The following is a 21,043-nucleotide window of genomic DNA, read 5'->3' on the forward strand; positions in this document are numbered from 1 at the left end:
TCCCAAAGCATTTCCCTTCCTCATCCAATAAAACAGTTTTGCAATTTTAGTAATTTCAAAGTTTCTTTAAACAAGCATAAGTTAAAAGTTAGAGAATTATAGGATACTTGATCCCTTTTCCTTATTTCGGTGTCACTGGTGCCTACAAACTTGCCCAGCACACGTCGAGCATCTGTCCCATGCTCAGCTATTTGGACACGGTATTGATGAGAACACCGAACACCATTGTAGATGAGTCAGACTAACCAAATGTACACAGTGAGAAATAAGTAAGCTGAACAAAATTGCATCTTTGCTGTAAAGAAACTGAAAAGATATGTAATAACCTTGCAAAAATGAATCCTCCTAGCTTCCAATGTTTTCATTAGGGAACTCTACAATATATTTAAGGAAACAATGATAATAACTCTTGGGGAAAACAGGGCAGAGAGAAAAACTTATAAATTCATTTTTGAAGTGTGAATTAAGCTAATTCAAAGCTCAGAAAATGCATTAAGGGAAAGAAAAAGAAAAGAGCAATATTTCTCGTGGAATTAATCACAAAAATTTAAGCAGATACTATTCAGCTCCTTACAAATTTAAGAATTTAAAACTTACTTTGTGAAAAAGGATCAAAATCCAGTATCTAAAATATAATCAACTACAAAAACAAGTTCAGGAATGAAAAGAAACTGTGTTCTATTTTATTTCAAGTAAATAAATTAATAGTGAAATAAATAAAAATATTTTTCTAAATCACACAGACAAAATGGACAAGATGATGATTTCACTTATTACCTGGAATAATTATAGATACTGTCCTTAATATAATCAAGAATCCTGAAAATAAATCCAAAACACTTTTCACCAAGTATTATGTTTAATGATAAAAATGTAGATTGTTTCTTCCCAAATGAGTATCATGAGAAGATTGTTACTCATACTGCTTTAATTCAACATAATATTGGTAATGCCATCCAGTTAAACAACATAGTAAAAAGGAATTTGCATGTATTTCAATTGGAAGTGCAGAACAAATTTTCTCTTCATGGAGAAAATAAGATTGCCCATAATATGAAATTATATGCAAGTCATTTTATGAAATTTGTATATGAAAACACCTCAATTTCTATCATAATTTCAATTAAAATGGAAATTAGAGCTTTCATTTAAATATAGAAATATTAAATATAAATATAAAATAAATATATATTTTAATTTAAATATATGACTTATATTTAATTTAAATATAAGTTCTGGAAATGACCAGACCCAGTAAAAGGTGAACAGGGGATTTCTTTCTTCTTTCTTTTAAAGAGTGTTAATATTTGATATTAAATAATAGTGTATACAGGACAGTGAGCATCCTTAAAAAATATCTATGGCATTCTTTAAAACAGAGTAAACTTTATTACATTCAAATTATGAGCTCAGAATATATCTGGGTATGCTGGCTTGATTTATGTCAACTTAAATTCCTCCCATAGGAGGAAATTCCAACTGAGATAATGTCCCCATGAGACCGGACAGTGGGCCAGTCAGTAGAAGATTTTTTTATTAGTGATCAGTGGGAATTGCCTATCCGATTGTCAGTGGTGCCATCTCTGGGCTGGTGGTCCTCGGTTCTATAAGAAAACAGGCTGAGCAAGACTAGAAGACTGAGCAAGCCATGGGGAGCAAGCCAATAAGCAGTACCTCTCCATGGCTTCTGTTTCAGCTCCTGCCTCCAGGTTCCTGTCCTGTTTGAGTTCCTGTCCTGGCTCTCTTTAGTGTTGAACTCTGATGTTGAAGTGCAATCCAAATAAACCTTCTCCTCCCCAACTTGCCTTTTGATCATGATGTTTCATCAAAACAACAGTAACCCTATACCACGGAGTGATATGGAGATTGTGACAAACAGCTCTAAGTACATTATTACTGTATGAATAGTGTCACCGAGAGTGATGAAAAAGTCAGATACTGACCTCTGTGCCTTTGCATGTTCACAGAGTCTGCAAGAATCAAGGAAAATAATGTACATACACTGTGCTCTAGCTGGTAAGAGTTGTTTCCCTTAGACCTGCAAGTTATCTATTGTGGAATAATTATGCATGTACACCTAAACTGAACACACATTTACAAGGGATATGCTATCTTGGGTAGAGAATGAGTAGTTACAAATAAGAATAGTGATTGGAAGCCAAGCATAGCAGCATATGACTTTATCCCAGCACTTCAGAGGAAATACAGGTGGACCTCTGTGAGTTAGAGGCAACATTGCGCACTAAATCTAAAGACAAACTTCCAGCTTTCCTTCTTTACTCGCTACACCCATAAAATATTAAAAAGTGAAGGAAGAAAGTTCCTGTGTGAATTAAAATAAAGAAATCAACACACACACAAAAAAACCCCAAACTTCAAAATCTTGTTATAGCAATATAGGAGGCCCCTGTAACTACTTTGGAAAGAGTCATCCAACACTCCGGGGACTTTTGGGTGAGGAAAAAAAAATGCACACTGGTTATTTTCATCCAGTATTATCTGGTTCCAGATAAAGTGGTTACAGGTCTGCCCTCATTAGTGTTTGTATGGCTATACACACCACTGTATGGAACTTGTGGCCCTAAAATATTGATACACTCCAAATGCTTTTGCAAGAATTCAAATACAAGCTCAAATCCCAAATCAACAAACACGTGGCACCTCTGAAAGCCTTGGGACGGACCCTTCAGAGACGTATGGTCTAACTTTCACACCTATGTTTACTAACCTCCGAAGTAAGAGCCATCTGTCAACTTCATTTCTTTACTGGACTTGGTGATAACACCAGCAACACCATGCTGAATGAAGTACATTTTCTTCCCCACCGCTCCTTCTCGAATGATGTAGTCTCCAGGCTGGAACACCTCAAATCTCAGCTTGCTCAGCATGGCCGTCACAAAATTGGGATCCGCATTAGCAAAAAGGGGCATTGTAGCCACCAGTTTCCGGCAGTTGAAGTTGACTATTTCCTAAAGGTGGCAGGAGTGAGCACAAAGGAAGGGGAAACTGAGTCATTTCTGGGAGAAAAAAATATACATTGACTTTTAAAAACATGTACATACAGAATAAAGGCTAATATACATTTGTAAAAATATACGTAAATTGTAATCCGCATATGTCACCAATGTAATAAGTTTTGTTTTAATCTGTATTAAATTTCCATTCCAGTACTTCAGTTTGCATAGAAATACAATAAATCTTCAATAATATATTAATTAAATAATAAAAATACCAACTATATTTTACTTATTTATTTTGTGTTTGAAATTACAACTTAAAGGTGGAATTTTGATTTTACTTTTATTTATTTAAAGAAAAAAACACAAAGTCCCATAGCAACGAGGTGCAATGCTGCTTGTCCTGTAATTGATGATCTTGAACAAGCTGCCTGGTACCCACCAGAGAAGAAGAGACAGATGTAGCCAGTATGCCTTTTTTAAAAAATCTTATTCAGAAGAGAGTGAAAAGGAAATAGAGAGCAGGTGTTACCAAAGGCAGTCAGTGGATGATCATAGATGGAATCTGATTTCTGCTTGGCAAGAACAAACTCTCCTGAATCACCCACTGAAGTCTGAGTTGGAAGGAGGGCATCTCTCTTTTTCCTGTCTCCTTGTTTGCTGTCTAGACAGTCAGAAGCTCTATATGTTTGGCTTAATTTTGAAGATTTTAGCTCAGATTAAAAATATTTATGTCTCTCTAGACTAAAACAACAATATGGGAAAATGTTTTATTATAAACTTTGGGAGAGGCAAAGGTAATGCAAATGTTACCATTATGACATGTCTTCTAGCTCCTTCATAAATGAAACTAACATCAAGGTACCTATCATCAAAGAATATGAAAAAAAGTGCTGCATTGAATTATTAATCTTCTTTAAGAAGCCTAGAAACTAAAGCCACTTCCCATAGGAGGTGGAAACACTGTAAAATGGGAATATTAACAAAATTAGAACACTTGAAAGCTCTATCTGGGAAAATGTTAGTAATAAGGCCAAAACAGTTCTTGATATTATTTCACAAAATTGCCTGATACTGTCTTAACATATGTAAAAATTTCTAGGTGCTGAATAAAGAAAATTTTATAGCTACATGCAACAGACATTAATCTGCCAAAAAAGAGGGTGAATTTCTGTGACAATCAATGTTGTCAGAGACCAATATGTTAAAAATAAACTAAGCACAGAAAGAAACATGCCACACGAGTTTCTTTAGATGTGAAATCTGAAACAGTTGATTCCATGGGAGCAGAGAGAGAAAAGAAGAGAGATAACAAGAGGTGGAGCCCAAGATACTAAGCTATGGTTAGATATCATGGAGGAATTTTAGTGTGAGATTATATCAGACAACAACAACAGTAGCAGCCGCAATAAGAACAATATGCTGAACATTTCTGAAAGCCAGAATAAGTAAATTTGAATGTCTGTGCCATAGAAAAATAAAAGTTTTAAGAAACTAGGTATGTTTGCTTTGATTTGAAGAGTTCATATACATGCATTAAACAGCAGATGAACATCCATAATTTGTATGTTTTATGCATAAATTAAAAACTCAATTCAATTTAAGGTAATCCCAACTGATAATAGGACATTTAAATTCTGTATCGATAACAATCATTGTAGAAAGCTATATTTGGGGAGGCATGCAATTCTGTCGAGTTCTATGATGCTTATTATTATTCTGGACAGCGTTGCTCTAAAATGTTTTCACCATGGTAGCTATAAATATAATTACCATGATTGCACAAATGAATCACAGAGTGCTCTTAACAAATAAGGCTGTTGTAACATTGCTAAATTCCCACCTCAAACATGCTCAGTATTTTTATACTGTGCAGAAGACACAATAGCTTCCTTCTAGGAACTTAGGGAGGCATTAACAAGTACACAGACCTGGAGACTTCTTAATTATTATATTTTAATGTTTTTTAGTATTGTAAAGAACAGCTGGTCAATCTATAGCAAGTGAAACTTCATCATCTAGTACATCCTATTAAAGAATGCTACCATATTTGTCTCATTTTTATTTCTCATTCAATAGTCTGGTCTAGTTGTATTCAGAAGAACAAATGGACAAATCTAGGTACATTTTTAAAGATGGATAATTTCATTTTTGAGAATTAATGTTCTTCCTGAATGTGGTGGTATAAATGAGAATGGTCCCCATGGGCTCAGATATTTGAAACCTCGGTCTCTAGGTGGTAGAACTGTTTGGGAAGGATTAGATGGTGTGGGTATTGAAGTAGGTGTGTTACTAGGAGTGGCGTTTTAAAATTTCAAAAACTCATGCCATTCCCTGTTATCTCCCTCCCTCCCTCCCTCCCTCCCTCCCTCCCTCCCTCCCTCCCTCCCTCTCTCTCTCTCTCTCTCTCTCTCTCTCTCTCTCTCTCTCTCTCTCTCTCCTAGTGGGTATTGTCTCTACATGTAAAGTCTCATCTGCTGTTCAACCACCATTCTTTTTTGTCTGCTGCCATGCTTCCTACTACTACAGTTATATAATATAATCCTCTCCAACTTTCTGTCCTCTAATTAATTGCTTTCTTTTACAAGTTACCTTTGTCACAATGATTCATTTATTATTAAAGTACTTTTTAAACTCTTAGTTATGTTTAATAATAATTTCACCAAAAAGTTACTTGTATTTTATACGCAAGAATCAAAGTTTGCCTTGGTCATTAACTGCTCTAATATAATGAATCAAAACTTTTTGAAAACTAAGAAAAACTTATTTCCTATGTTAAATTAAATCTGTCCTATATGATCCTTAATGTGTTGGGTAAGCAGGAAGCATTTCCTGTTTTTCAGCAGAAACCTGGCATAGCAGTTCAAAGCAGAAGAAAGCAAATGTCACGAAACATTACTAAGTGATTCAGAAGGATTTTGATGAGCAAGAACACAGGCCTACCAGAACTTAAAAAAAAAAAAAGATCCAGTGGTATACTCTTGTAAATGCAGCCCTAGAAACTTCTATATACAAGCAGTTCTGAGCAGACTTAGCAGGTTACAATTGTATGTTGATTCATTTACATGTATTCAAAACAACACTGGATAAAGAAGAGACCACCATATACTCGATAGGGAGAAACAATATGCTAGGGAAGAACAATTAAGAGGGAGGGGAGAGATGATGTGATTAGATTTTAGTTAAAGAGTAAAAAACCACAAGTCTGGATTGTGAGGAAGTAGACTCAGGTGACTGCGCCGCTGAGCATACATAGAGCACGAGCAGACTGTGTGTCCTTGCGACTCTTATGTCACTGTGACACGAGCTGTAGTTACCTAAAAGAAGAGAACCTCAACTGGGAAAATGCCTCCTTAAGGATGAAAAGAAATCAGACAAGCTTGTAGGAAATTTTCTAAATTAGTGATCAGTGGAGGAGGGTCTAGTCATTTGTGAGTATGGACACCCCTGAGCTGGTGGTCCTGGGTTTCTTAAGAGAGCAGACTGAGTAAGCCATGTAAAGGTCACCCCTCCATGGTCTCTGCATCAGTTCCTGCCTCCAGGTTCCAGCCTTTTTTGAGCTACTGTCCTGACTTTCTTTAGTAACTGTGATATGGAAGTGTAAGCCAAATAACCCCCTTTCCTCTCCAGTTTGCCTTTTCGTCATGGTAGTTCATCACAGCAACAGAAACGCTAAGTAGGACTAGACAGTAGCTGTTAGCAGTTTTCCAAAGAGAAAATGTAGAAACTAGAAAGAATGCCAGAACCACTGGTTTACAGCTTATCAGGTGTGCTCTGTTATCCCAGTGATGATCACACATCATGCTTTTTAAATGCTACTGTTTTCTCATTTAACTATAATTAAAAACCCAGTGAACAGTTACATCATTAACAGAATCATAGAGATGAGCCAAATAGGTCTCAAAGAGGTGATTTAACAGAAATCACTTGAAATTCAGGAAATGAAGTCAGGTTTTTAGAGAAGTATATTGTCGTTCTCAGACATTGTTTCCTACCATTGGGGGGTCAGCAGATGAATGGAGCTATTCAACAACTTAGAGTGGCTAGTGGGACTGAAGGGTTGAATTTTTACTTTACTGATTTCTAATCAATTTAAGTTTAAAGTTTAAAATTTGTCAGTTAGTTGTTGAGCAAAACCTGTCTGGAAGATCTTGGCCAGGCAATCACACTCAGCTGTGAAGTATATGAAATCTGCATATAGGTTGTTTCTGAGGAGAATCTGGCGTCCAAATCATGATGTGCTATAAAAACAACACTGTGCTCCAGGTTAAGAAACACAAACTCTCACTTTAATGATGCTCTAATATAGACTGCATTTTGAAATCTCATTTTAACTAGGTACATTAGAAATGAATTCACATTTCTTTTCATTGTTGATGTAACCATTTGGAAATTTAACGTGACCTATGATTCATATTACATTCCCACTGGGCATTGGACAGCATTAGAAACTAGTTAATGCCAGATATAATAATATTTTAAAAGAAAAAATGACATGATGCATTTCTAGACATTTGAACCTCCAGTGAAACATTCTGCAAGATGAACAAGAAATAGAAGGGAGGTAGATTAGAGAGGCATATGGCGACAGTAATAAGCTATATGTTGGCTCCAACTGAAACAACCACAGACCTGTATTATATATAGGTGGATACCAAGTGACAGTTCCGTAAAAACAGACGACTACTGAAAACCAGCCAAGACGGAATTGGGGAGCTCAGATTGCTGCCAATGATCCTTAACTTCCTTCTATACTGGCATCTCCATATCATTAGCTTTGTAGATTTTCCTGTTAAATCTACATGTTAAAGCCATGTATCTGTCATACCACGTCCTAAGTTTCCACACAAGGGCAGGAAAAGGCAAACAGGAACCACATTCTGGGCAAAGTCAAATCCATTCCTGGATTCTCTGATCTTTCACCACCTTAAGTCGTGAATAATTCACCCCTTCTTTAGTTAAAAATATCTGTGTGTATGAATGTTTCTTCTGCATGCATGCACGTGTGCCATACGTGAGCCATGCCCACAGAAACCAGAGAAGTGTGTCAGAATTGCTGAAATTGTAATTACAGACTTGCGGGCTGCCAAGTGGGTACTGGAAACTGAACCTGGTTATTTTTCAAAAGCAGCAAATGTTCAGTTCTTTACAACATGCCCATTAAGGATCGATCCCAAATCTCTCCAAAGCTTTTCTCGTCCCCTTGAGTCTGTGCTCCTGCCTGCTCCTAAAGCTTCCCTATTCTTTGTTTGCCCACTTCGCAGAGGTCTCATATTGTTCTCTCTGTCATTGAGACTTCCCTTGTTGGTGACACAATATTTATCTTCTATAGACCTGTGCTGTATCATGGTTTTGTTTGATCCACAGAAAATAAGATTTGGATCCTAAGACTCCACAAGAAAAAATAAATATATTGAAATCGCCGACCAAAGTTTATTTTACGTGACCTCGCTTCTAAGGAAGTCACGTGCATGAGATCATTACTTGAAGAATTTGAGGTAATGCATGAAAATAAGGTATATGGAAAATTTAAAGAAGAAAAATAAAAACGTTTTGATATGTTAAGGATTTCTGGCATATTCTTTGGTCCTGCAGCCTATGTTCAGTCCTTAATCCCCAGGGAAGTTGGAAGGGAAGCTGAATTGTCCAGCACGGCATTCAGTACAGAGATCACTGGATTGCACTGACCCTTGTAGATATGATTTCAAAATGCTTAAACATCAACAGAATACTCTAAGGATCATTGTCAGGTGTGGCCCTCATCTGAGGCATGATGCTCTGATTGACATGCACCAGTTGGGTGGAAGGATCTTGAGTGACCTGTCAAACATGAAATTTTCATTCCCATTACTCTTTAGAGGAAGTCAGTATTCCACAGATGTATTTATGGAATTTTTCTAAACCATAGTATACCAGGCTCCAATCCAGATTTAAAGAATATGAATCTAAACCTTTAGGGGATATGACTCAAAGTCTCTACTTACATAGTCAAGTATGGCTCCTAAAATAAGTGAGTACCCAGAAGTCTAAATCTAGGCTTGAGGGAGGAAGTTATGTATGCATGTATTCAACATAAGTTAATTATAAATAATAAAAATAGTTTTGGCAAAAAATCAAGAGATAAATTATAAGTCACAATAAACCTCCTTTATTGATAGAATAAAGTGAAAATAAACCGTGATTTATGTTAACATTCCACTAAAATAAAAGGATTGGTAGTTACTTTGAAAGAAAACTTTTTCCTTCTTTCACATTCTCAACTAATATTCATTTGATGGTTTGACTCCTAAACTGTAAGATGTTTACTTGGATATATAAGGAAATCACCTCAAGACAAGACAACAGCATTGCTTTAGGAATGTTTTAAAAGTGTATCTAGACAAGAAATGATAAGTTAAGAACTTGCTTCCACTTCTTTGCAACATTTCCTGTGATTTCTATGTCTCTAAGGTGGGATATATACAGGTTCTTTCTCCAATTGAGACATTCTCTTTTGCCATTCAAAAAAGTTTTTATTGCAAGTGATAAAGAATTTGGGCCTCAAATATTATGGAATAGACTCCAAGGGAAAGAAATATTCACCCACCCACTGAGACAGTGGGGCTGATCTATTGGGAGCTCACCAAGGCCAGCTGGACTGTGACTGAAAAAGCATGGGATAAAACCGGACTCTTTGAACATGGCGGACAATGAGGGCTGATGAGAAGCCAAAGACAATGGCACTGGGTTTTGATCCTACTTCATGTTCTGACTTTGTGGTAGCCTAGCCAGTATGGATGTTCACCTTCCTAGACCTGGATGGAGAGGGTAGGACCTTGGACTTTCCACAGGGCAGGGAACCCTGTCTGCTCTTCGGACTGGAGAGGGAGGGGGAGAGGAGTGGGGGGAGGAGGAGAAGAGTGGGAGGAGGGGGAGGGAAATGGGAGGCTGGGAGGAGGCAGGAATATTTATCTTTAAATGATTAGAATGAAAGTGTTACCAGTAGAACAGAAGTAACTAACAGATGTGTAAAGCTTCCCAATTTTAAATTTATTTGATTTCCATCACATGGAGGCTAGCCAGTTGTATACTCTTATTAGCAAGTTAGTTTTCTTTTAGTTTCTGGAGAAAAAAAAGAAAATCTGTTTTCCTCAACACAGCTGCATTCATAATGCACAAATTCTTTTGGGTTCCTTTCTGTGTATACTTTTATGACAGACCATTTTCCACATTACAACATAGCCCTCACTGACATTCTTTATAATACCCAGTTATCCACTTTATATTAGTCATATTGTATATCTAATTCAGTCGGCAGAGAGGAAAACTGATGGCAATTGTGGACTTGAGTATTTTCCATTAGCACCTGCTTTAAAACCTAAATTATACTATTAATTGCTAGATTAACAAACAGCCTTCAAGTTGTGAGTCAAACACTGAAATATTATTTACATCAGTCAAGATTTTATAAGTGTTATATGTATTGTTCAGGGTTATAGATGGAGTTGTGTTCCTCTAAACTTTATATACTATCACTTATAAATGTATTAAGAAAAAATACATCTAAAAGTTTATAGAGTTAAAATAGTGATATCTTTATAAGAGTAGTCACAAACAAAACCAGCTAGGTTTTCAGTCTTGACCATTTGACTTTGGAATGATTTTAGATCTACAAAATATTTCAATACTATATATGATATTCCTAAGTATACCTCACTCAACTTTCCCAGGTATTTCTCTCTTTCTATCATTTTCTGTCTTTGAACTCAATATTATTAAAAAGTATTAACTGGTGACTGAGTTTTCATTGTATCAGTGATTATTCTATGATTTTTTTTAATGTTCCAGAACCAAGTCCATCTGTCACACCATTAAGTACAAAAGTTGCATCATCTTCTTTAAAGGAATTGAGGCTATTTATAGATAAACAAATGAATTGCAGATAAATTCAAGTCTGCTAAAACTTTTAAAATGTATTTTGTTTGAAGAAAGAGATTTTAATAGGGTCTTGAGTATATGTATGCTATGTATTCTAGGCAGATGTGATATGTAACATGTGTGCACAATTATGTCTGTGTATTACTAGAAAAGAATGAAAATTCCATATTAGAACCGAATCTTACATTTGAGACAACCCTTTAATAATTTGTAACATATAAATAATTATCATGACATACTTTAATATTTAAATTTAAGCAACTGTGGAATCAATTCTTATTACTAAATATAATGTTTTACAATCTTAATATAATAGCAAACAGTCCTGTTTGGCACTATTGTCTTTTGTTCTTTTATGTTTTAGGCCACGAACATGGTCTCACTTATTTAAAATTAGTTTGAAACATATTTTCTCTAGTTAATCTACACACTGGAAAATTTTACTTTCTCAAAAGAATGTATTAGTTTTCACTAGTATTATTTCTAAGGTTTAAAATTTATTGCAAAGCATTTCCCATAAAGAGGTTGGGTGTTTATGGGCTATTTTTGTCTTTTTCCCTATGGTCATTCATTAGTTCACTTTGAAAAAGTAAGTAAAATTCTATGATAACAATTAGCTGTATATCTGGTATTTATAATTTTAAAAAATTAGGTTTTGTGACATTATTCTTCAGTTTCTCTTGATTTTCCTGATCCTCATTTATGAATGTCTAAATTATGATTCATATTGTTGTCAGGGAAGCCTTTTAATTCACATTGGGAGACTGCAGTATTTAAACATGTCAATAACGAGAATGAGATTTCAATATCTGTTATAATTATTAAAATCATATCATTGACCACTTTCTCTCAGCCTATGCTCTTCTCTGGGTGATTTCTTTTCATAAAGCATGATATTTTAAACACGTACTCATTTATACAATGCTTGCCAAAGGGAAAAAAAGTTTCATTTGTTCTCTGTAAAATCTTTTTTTTTTCATACTTTGCAATCATAAATAAGGTTATAAAATCATAAATTATGTGTTACTGGTGTAGAGGAAATGATTTTTAAACTCTCAATATTAAAGCACTCAGAGGATTTCAAAGGTTCATGTCACAGTGTTCCTGTCCAATTAGTCTTGCGACATCTGACCTTCAATGTATACATTAGATCAGAATAGCAGTAGAATAGAGCACAGATATCTCTAAGCACGGGTGAATCTCTGTCACTTTTGCAGTCTCAAGTCACAGTCATTAGACATTTATCTACCCCAGCATGCCATCACATAGTAGCAATAATGTCATTTATTTGATAATGTGGAATTACAAGTAAAGTTTCCTCAAGCACTTGACATACTATTTTCGCTAAAATTATGTTTAAAAGCATCAGTGTCCTCATCAGACCATTACCTTCATCCTTCCAACCCCCACTACAGCTCCAGCTATCAACATCTCTATTACCTCTAAAGGACATTCATCACTGTAGTGGTTTGAATGTGAGATGCCCCCCCCCCCTTAGGATTACAGATTTGAACACTAAGTCTCTGACTGGTAGCTCCACTTGAGAAAGCTGTGTAACCATTAGGTGGAAGAGCCTTCTTGGAGAAAACCGGTTACTTGGGTCAGGACTTGACGCTTTGTATCCTAACCCCATTTTCAGTTCTCTCTCTACTTTCTGAATGTAGATGCAGTGTGACTAGCCAGTCTCCTAATCCTGCCACCATGTACATTCTTGGTCTCTTGCTGTTTCTAATCCATCACAGTGAACTGTATCCTCTGAAACTGTAAGCCATAAGCCCTTACTTCTTCAATGCTTTTGTCGGGTATTTTATCCTGCTAACAGAAATGGCACTAAGATAATCATCTCGCTCCAGAAATGCTAAGGCCATCTTCAAAAGCTAAGAACAACATGAGAATGTTTAAATGTTCTCATGATTTAACAACAAGAAGGTTCATAATTTATGTATGTATTTGTGGTGCTATTTTTAAAAATGCAAATACATTTCATATAAGCTAAAAATACCACAGATAGTCTCACTTAATAGTTCTTATTTAAGACTTGCATTTAGCTCATTATAGAGTCTTGATACAAAATGTTTGCTTTAGGGCTAGTGACATGGCTCAGTAGGCACTTGTTACCAAGAACTGTGGCCTGAATTCAATCCCTGGGAAACCACAAGATGGAAAGATAAAGAAAACTCCTGCAACTTGAAATGGTTTCTACACAAGGACTGCACTCCCCCACACACACAGTCACACAAACAAACACATTAAATTAATGCAATGCCTTTAAAACGTATTCTCAAAGCTCAGTTTTCTTAATACCGTAATTATGCTACTGAATACTGCTAACTAACTGACTTTTTATAATCAGGTATATTCTTAAGTTTGGTCTCAAATCATCTTAATTATTTTAGTGTGAATGCAATTGTATAGTCATTTTATCAAAGACCATGCCACATAATTTTCACGATTATTTTATTAATGATAAAAGTCATGGGTTTCCTCAACAGAAAAAAAAGTAATAATTTTTTTAAAAATTATATTTTATTTGTGTTTACAAACTTATGGTGTCTTAAATCATTGTTGAATGAAAAGTTCTTTATTTGGCAATTTGTTTCCTTCTTCCTTGGACCAAGGAAAAACTAAAGAGAAACCTGATTTAGTATAGGCTTCTGTTTTGTTTACCACGTTTTCCCTCCCTGAACCCCCGTCTTCTCCCCCCTTCTCTGTTCACATTCCACATTAACTTCCACATTCAGAGCACAACTTTTCCTTCGAGACCTTTACTTTGTACTCTTGGCCTCAGTGAACCTACTTATTCTTGTCAGCTATTTTTGGCTGTGTAGTCTTGCTCTAGCAATTAACTATGGGTGATTTCCTGCATCTCCGGTGTTCCTGTTAATGGTTTCTTGCTTTTACTTCTTGATCTTTTCTTTCTTCTTTTTTTTTTCTATCTTTCAGTATATAGGAAACACTTCCTTTGAGACTGAAAACGGCATCACTGTGTCTCTTAGTTTGTCTTTCCAGTTATGTCTGGGTCTATATATTGCACACATTTTAAAAAAAATCAATGCAAATGTTTCCCACCTCTCTGATAGCACCTAGAGACACATGGTGAAGAGGCAAACACAAACAAAAAATAAATAACAACAGCAAAAATTTCTTTGTTGATCTCATTTGGAATTATAACCTCTATTACATCACATACATATTCTTTGTCTCATCTTTTGCTATTTATTCCTGTCACATAAATACATGATATCTTTGGGAGGCAAGCTTTACAATGCAATGCATCAAGCCTACTTCCTTAACTTCAACAAAATGTAATTTAAAAGCATTTTTAGATACTCAAGTATAGATTTTAAAAGTGCTTCAAAACTACACTAAGTATTCGCACAAATTTTGTTTTCTTATGTAATAAACCTAGCTTACAAATTCGAGGTCAGAGGCCAGAAACACATTTCATGTTTTATAAGAATGAAATATACTGACGTTTTAAATTCTCTCGGGGCACATGATCAGCACCTATTTTCAGCTCTCAGCTCCTCACACTTCGTTGTTTAAAAATAGATCAGTTCTGAACTTTGGAGACTGGCTTAGAAGGGCATTAACCCCTTTTTAGACTGTTAGGTTTGCCATTCTGCTCCAATGGAATCAGTGTAAGACCAGCCATGCAAAAAATAGACCTTATTCTTTATACGCATTCCAACAAGCATTCAGAAGCAAGGGGGTAGCGTTCATTGAATACTTCTAACTAGATTTTATTTATATATATACGACTAGCATTTACTAAAGCACATGTCAGTCTTATGATCTTAATATTTCAGTGTCAAGTTTTGATGCCTGGGGCATTGTCTCCAGAGAGCTGTCTGCTGAAATGAAGGGAGAGCTATTATCAGATTCTTTGAATAACTTCCAGAGGAAATGGGGCATACAATGAGGCTTAGTTCCGTGTCTCCTGCATATTGTCCGAATACTTTGAATCATCCTCCCAGTACTTTACATGGAGTTTTTTAACCTTGATTTTTTTTTCAAATATGTCTTTCACGGAACTATATAAAAGTCATTAAGGTTACAATGATGGGCTATTCTTTACTGAATTATGTGACTATTTAATCCTTTTATTTTAAGAATACATGTGCTATGTACTGGTCACTTTTCCTGATATATTACGTATTTTACCCTCTTAGTTTCAACAGCACACTATGAGGTAATTAATATTATCAACTTTTGCATTTTAAAATGAGGAAAGGAATGACAAATCAATTAAGAAATAGCTTGAAACCACCCATTAAGTTAGTGCTGATTAGTTGTGTGATATTACTCTGTCGATCGTGGTCCTATCTGCCTTTCAGAAGCTTGTGTCATTCACTATTACTTACAGAAAGGGAAGGGCACATATGCTTTCAAATGTCACCAAAGAATTAGGACTAACTAAAACAAAGAAAGCTGGCACAGTATGGACATCTGGGATGGTGTGGGGTGCCTAAAGGTCACAGAAGACCAAGTCAAAAAGCATATAATTTTAACTAGACACAGGCACAAAGCACCCAGCTTATAAGCAGGAGAAAGAGTAAATACATCACGATATTACTTTCCTGATTTGAGATAGTAATTTTCTGGGTATCATCTTAAAGAATTTTCCTTAGAAAATTGCACTTGTTCCTTTATTTTGAAACATACTGTGTTAGCTCACAGTGAAACGAAGGGAGCTTTTAAGATAAATTTGTAACCACTTCATTTCCTAAAACAGGGAAGATTTTAGTAGAGCTCCATGTTCAGGTTCTGAGCCTTAACCAATGCTGAACTGGCAAGAACCTCTTCCTCTATGAATCTCCACATCCTGGATGTGTCACTACCTGCATTTGGATGAGCCACGCAGCAGCAATTGCGAGAAGATTCATTGAGTATTCTCTGTGCAGCTTTGCATGGTGATTACAGCAGTTCATTTGGGCAGCTATGGACAGAAGCATTACAGACTTCCTGGCTCAAAAACAGGATACATTTATTTACAAAGCTCTGACGTGTGGAAAGTCTAAGATTAAAGTCCTAGCAGTTTGTGTTTGGTTGCGGTATTCTTGCTGAAACACACACTTCTTTTATGCATGTGCCTATATGACAGAAAGAACAAGAAGTGTATTGGACTTCTTTAGTAAGGATAGTGATCACATCTACAAACATGATGCTGTTGTGGTAGAATCAACACTCAAATGATCAGCTGCCATCATCTGAATTTGGTATAGGAGTGATATAATATCTATCATATATTCCATGAATGCTACTGGGTTATAGTGAGCAGAAAGAATACTCAAATACTTTCCATAATTTGTCCCACTGACAGTCACTCCCTACCCCTATTCCTTAACTCCTTGTTAAACAACTAACCCCATAGCACATAGAAAGTTACCTTATAAAATGGATGCATATGAAGCAGAACTACTTGGCACACACTGTACATGTTACAAATGAATACAAAGATGACAGTATATTTGTGCAAACAGTAAGGAAAAGTATATTGGCCAGAGTCAAATGAAAAAATGATACTAAGCTGCAAGAATGAAGCTCGCCGTGCCAAGAACTGCTGTTCTCATTCCTCCAATCACCACTGTTTTATAGACAAAAATCTCCAGCTACACTGATAACCAATGATTCTCTGAGATAAGCTTACAGGTGTGTGATCTATAGTTATCTACCCTTAACTTATCCATCTAATAATTAGTTAATATATGTAGGACTGGGAATGGCACGGAGATCAAGAAAGACAAGACCCTTTTTCTAAAGCCATTGTGTGACAGTACAGACAACACACAAGTAAGCGTTAAGCGAAAGCAAGGCACACGATGTGCAAGCAGCGTAAGTGATGGAAAATAATTACCCAGGAGCTAACCTGGATGAATTGCTCAGGGAAGGAGTCTTTGATAAATTAACACTTTAATATTGAGACTTGAACAATATGCAGAGCCAATTATTTGTTTCAGCAAGTAGTCTCTAACATATAGCAAAGATAAGTCACCTAATCTCTGCTATGATTGAACGCGTTTGGACATTTTTTTAGGCTCAAATATTATTTCAGTAATGACTTATGCTATTGTTCTGCTTTGATTTCTGCAGCTGTGATAAAATACTCTGACCACAAGTGACACAGAGACAAAAGAGTTTCTTTGATTTCTATTTTCAAGTCACAGTCCACCGTTCAGGGAAGTCAAGCAGGAACCTGAGGAAGAAATTCTGCTTGTTGGCTCACTCCCAGGCTCGTGCTAAGGAGTACTCACAAAGGGATGTGACTGCCCACAGTGGACAGGGACAACTTTTATCATTTGACAATTAAGGCAATTTCCAATAGTCATGCCTAAGGGCTTATCTGATCTAGATAATCCTTCAATGGAAGTTTCTCTCTCAGATGACCCTAATCTGTCAAATTGACATGTCAGGCTAACTAGGACAGTTATTGTTTTTCCACATTACTTCTCTTCCACTTATCCTTCTAACACTCATTACAAGAGATTTATGTATTATCCTAATGTCAGAGAAACAAAACATTTTCATTTTATATTGAAGGCAAATGTTTCTATTTCTAGGAGCCCTAACTTTATTAAGTGGCCATGATTCTGAATCTGGTTTGCAGACATGATTATGATAAAGATCATTCATTCAGTAAACATGCCAAAAACTCATGGTTTTGGTAATACTGATAATTAGAGATACAAGTATTATTATGTAGTTATGATACAGATTCTATTCTCAAAAGGCTTTCAGTAATGAAAGAGACAAGAAAATCACAAATGGTAATTTCTATACAGAGACAAAGTTGGCATGGTAAAATTTATGGAGAATGGAATGTCTGATAAGAGTGACCAAATGAAGTAAAACTAAGATGAATAGAAAATATTGAGGAGTAAACAGCATGAAAAAAAAGGAAGAGGTAATTTGAAATTTTAAAGTGGAAATCATCGATAATTTCTTAAAGGTGAAAAATCGGCATAAATATACAAAGATGAAAATGGTCAAAAAAAAGTGGTTTTCAATCTATGGGTCACAACTCCTCTGGGAGTACTATTCCAGAAATCCTACATATCACATATTTACTTATAATTTACAACAATAGCAAAATTGCAGCTATGAAGGAGCAATGAAATAATTTTATGGTTGGGGGTCACTGCAGCTCAAGGAACTGCGTTCAAGTGTCATGGTGTTAGGATGGTTGAGAAACCCTGCTGTAGTCTCCTTGACGTGTTAAGAAGGCTGTACTTCCTTCTGGGGATGCAATTCATGTTCAAGTTCTAAGAAAAGTGTGACACCATCCATCCAGTGCCACATCAACATGTAATCAACACGGCAGTCGATTGCAAGCTATGTTTAAGCTGTCAATGAAAAGTCAAAGAGAAAGCTATTACTGCACCTCTCCAGACCCTTGAAAACCTAAACCGACTCAATTGTATTGAAATTTGGATATGAAAAAAAGTAAAAGGAAAGTTTTCCAGCAAACAATGAAAACTGACAGTTTAAGAAACAAAATAAATAAAGCGCTTTTCTTAAAAAGTAAAACTACAAATTTTTTTTGAGTTATATTCTAAAGAATTATACATTCTAACTCTATTAAAATGTGGGAAAAACAAGTTATAACAATATGATAGCTGATATTTTTATTTTTAGATCCCTTTCACACATTTTATAGCTTTTCACAATACAAATAATGTTAGAGGATGTAACAACTGCAGTGTCAAGATGGCTTTAAAAGAGAAAAGTAGAAATGAAAATATTTATGTTGTATAATTTTTGTTAAATGTGTAAAGAATTTTAAGAAAGGAAAAAAACTAAAATATAGACCACAGCATCCTATGGTCAAAGAAATTTCAAGGCAAAGGTGGATAAAAAGTGCAAAGCAATAGGAAAGTAGTTCACAAAGATTAAAAACTAAGTGCTCTTGGGTTCATGAGAAAGAAGTACTAGACTTAGCCTTATATGAAAGACGGAAGTGATAAAGTATTGCTTGTACTAGACTGTCAAAAGGTAAAAGTCATTTCTCTGTAGAGTAAGGCATTATTATAATTGTTGTTGCAAGACAGCAAGTTGTCCACCTCTGTTGCAGATCATTTTGTAAGATGAAAGCAGAAATGAAAACTGTCAAGGTAGCTGGCATTGGAGTACAGAAAGATTGAATTCATAACCTAACAACCAAATTTTTTTTCTGGGCAGAGAAATGAGAGTACATGTACATAAAAAAATTAGTCAGTCTGTGACTCAAGCCTAGAGGAAACTAAAAAGTGAAAACTTCAGGTGGTGGCAGTGGAGAAGAGAGTGAGGCACACATGTGAGATGTATTATGAATGTAAATCAGAGATAGGATGTGCAGAGCACACGTTGAAATGAAGAAGATCTAAAATAAGAACTTAAATTTTACATTCAAAGTGACCTGAAAGAATAACTAAAAATTTCAGAAAGATTTCAAGAGTTGAGTGTTTTACTCAGAAAGATAATGACTTCATTACATAACTTGCAGGGTGCCAGGGGAGATCATAAAGCTTTTAAGAAAATGAAATTTACGAAAAGAATTTGAACTAAAATGCCTAGGCTAAAAATGTGTGATAAAATAAATGAAAGAAAACAAGTTCAGAGGCAGGGAATGAAACCCCAAAGCTTCAGTTAAGGCTTCTGTGTAAAGAGGCCCAGCAGGGGAGTCAGGGTTTATGTCTTGTTAGCAATATAGCAAAGCACTCTCAACAAGGCAGAGACGGAGAATTCATTATCAGTAGGGCTTTGATAACTTTCAAGGACTACACATTGTGGTAAATACTTGGTGATCCAACCACAGTGTAACCACTATGCAAAAAATTTATAAGAATTTTGGTAATAAAAGAAGTCGTGAGCAAAGCACTGTTAGATGAAGGAATCAAGAGCATCCACTATGGTTCAGGAGTGAAGTGACAGGTAGCAGAGGGGAGGGATTGGGGAAATGATGAGAAAAGGGTGCAGGTAAAGACTGCCTTTTGATATTCAACATATTTTAATGAGACACCAAGAGTTGATTTACTGGAAGCAAGCTAGTATCTCCTGATTAAGGTGCCAAGAATGAGCAAAGAAAATGCAAGGAAAAAATGTGAAGATAAACTGTAAAAAATTATAACCTAAATAACTGAACGGGTCTGGTCAGCATAAAAACATGGAATATTGGGAATATAGGGACAATGAAGCTGGAAAATGTACTTTTGAGAGCCAAGAATACATTAAATGGTGTAAGAGCCAGAATGGAATGGTTCTCTGGCATTTCTTTTTAAGTAATTGGAAGTCTCTTAGGGAAGAAACTAAAAGATGAATAAAGGCAACAACTGATGTATTCGCATGTAGTTTTGATTATGCTTTTGAATAAGTTACAACAGAGACCAAAAGACTCCCTAGAAAGGATAGAAATAAATGATAATAATATATCACGCAGATCAAGAACAGTAATTCTTACCTCTCTCAGAGGATCATTAAGTTCACTGAGAATATTTTCCTCATCGAAGATCTTGCCTTGGTATCTGTGTTCATAGTAGTCATGTATCTTCTGACGCATGTCAGCTGGTAACTTATGGAATGACATGTATTGTTCCACTTGCTTATACTATAAACAAAGGGGAAAAAAAAGAAAATACTGTTAGGCATGTTAGAAATCAACCTATATGTTGCTGCACTGTATTCAATATCACTGGAATACTCTGTAGCAAACAGAAGAGTTCTTTGTAGAAGCAGAAACTAGAGCACCAAGGTCTAATGTGCTTATGGGTGTCATACTGCATAAAGCATATTATATCCTGAAAAGAATGAGATACAGAAAAAAGGCAGGAGAGGAGCTCGGGAGAATTCAGAACTATAGATCTGAAACAGAAATGATGTGGCCAGAATAAAAAGTGGTAGGATGGGTTCTATGCTTTACTAGTTGAGTTCTGGAAGAAGCCAAGATTCTCTCGACTCTTCATTTGAAAAGGGAATTCATAATTTTTCCTAGCACAAAGGGTTTGCACGTTAAAGCTCCGACTAAGATCTGAACCTTGTTAAAACTTGAATCTAGAGGCAAAGAACTTGACAGCTCTTTGAAGACCATAGATTCTTAAGTGACAAAGACGACAGCCTGAGGAAAAAATCAGGAGACTAGTTCTATAGAATTTTTATAAGCAGAATTTAACTGAAAATTTAATTTCATTTAGTTA

The 21,043-nt window shown here is 35.6% G+C and overlaps 1 protein-coding gene across 1 annotated transcript in view; it reads right to left on the bottom strand.

Moving 5' to 3' along the window:
- Positions 1-21,043, bottom strand: part of Hcn1 (hyperpolarization activated cyclic nucleotide gated potassium channel 1) — a 348,290-nt gene that overhangs the window by 38,659 nt on the left and 288,588 nt on the right. Inside the window, exons 5-6 of the mRNA XM_075976028.1 lie at positions 20,311-20,457; positions 2,729-2,969 (exon numbers count right to left, since the gene is read on the bottom strand). Coding sequence (XP_075832143.1) covers positions 2,729-2,969; positions 20,311-20,457 — 388 coding nt within the window. The remainder of the gene's footprint in view (positions 1-2,728; positions 2,970-20,310; positions 20,458-21,043) is intronic.

Source organism: Microtus pennsylvanicus, chromosome 6 (assembly GCF_037038515.1).
Source record: "Microtus pennsylvanicus isolate mMicPen1 chromosome 6, mMicPen1.hap1, whole genome shotgun sequence".
NCBI lineage: Eukaryota > Metazoa > Chordata > Mammalia > Rodentia > Cricetidae > Microtus > Microtus pennsylvanicus.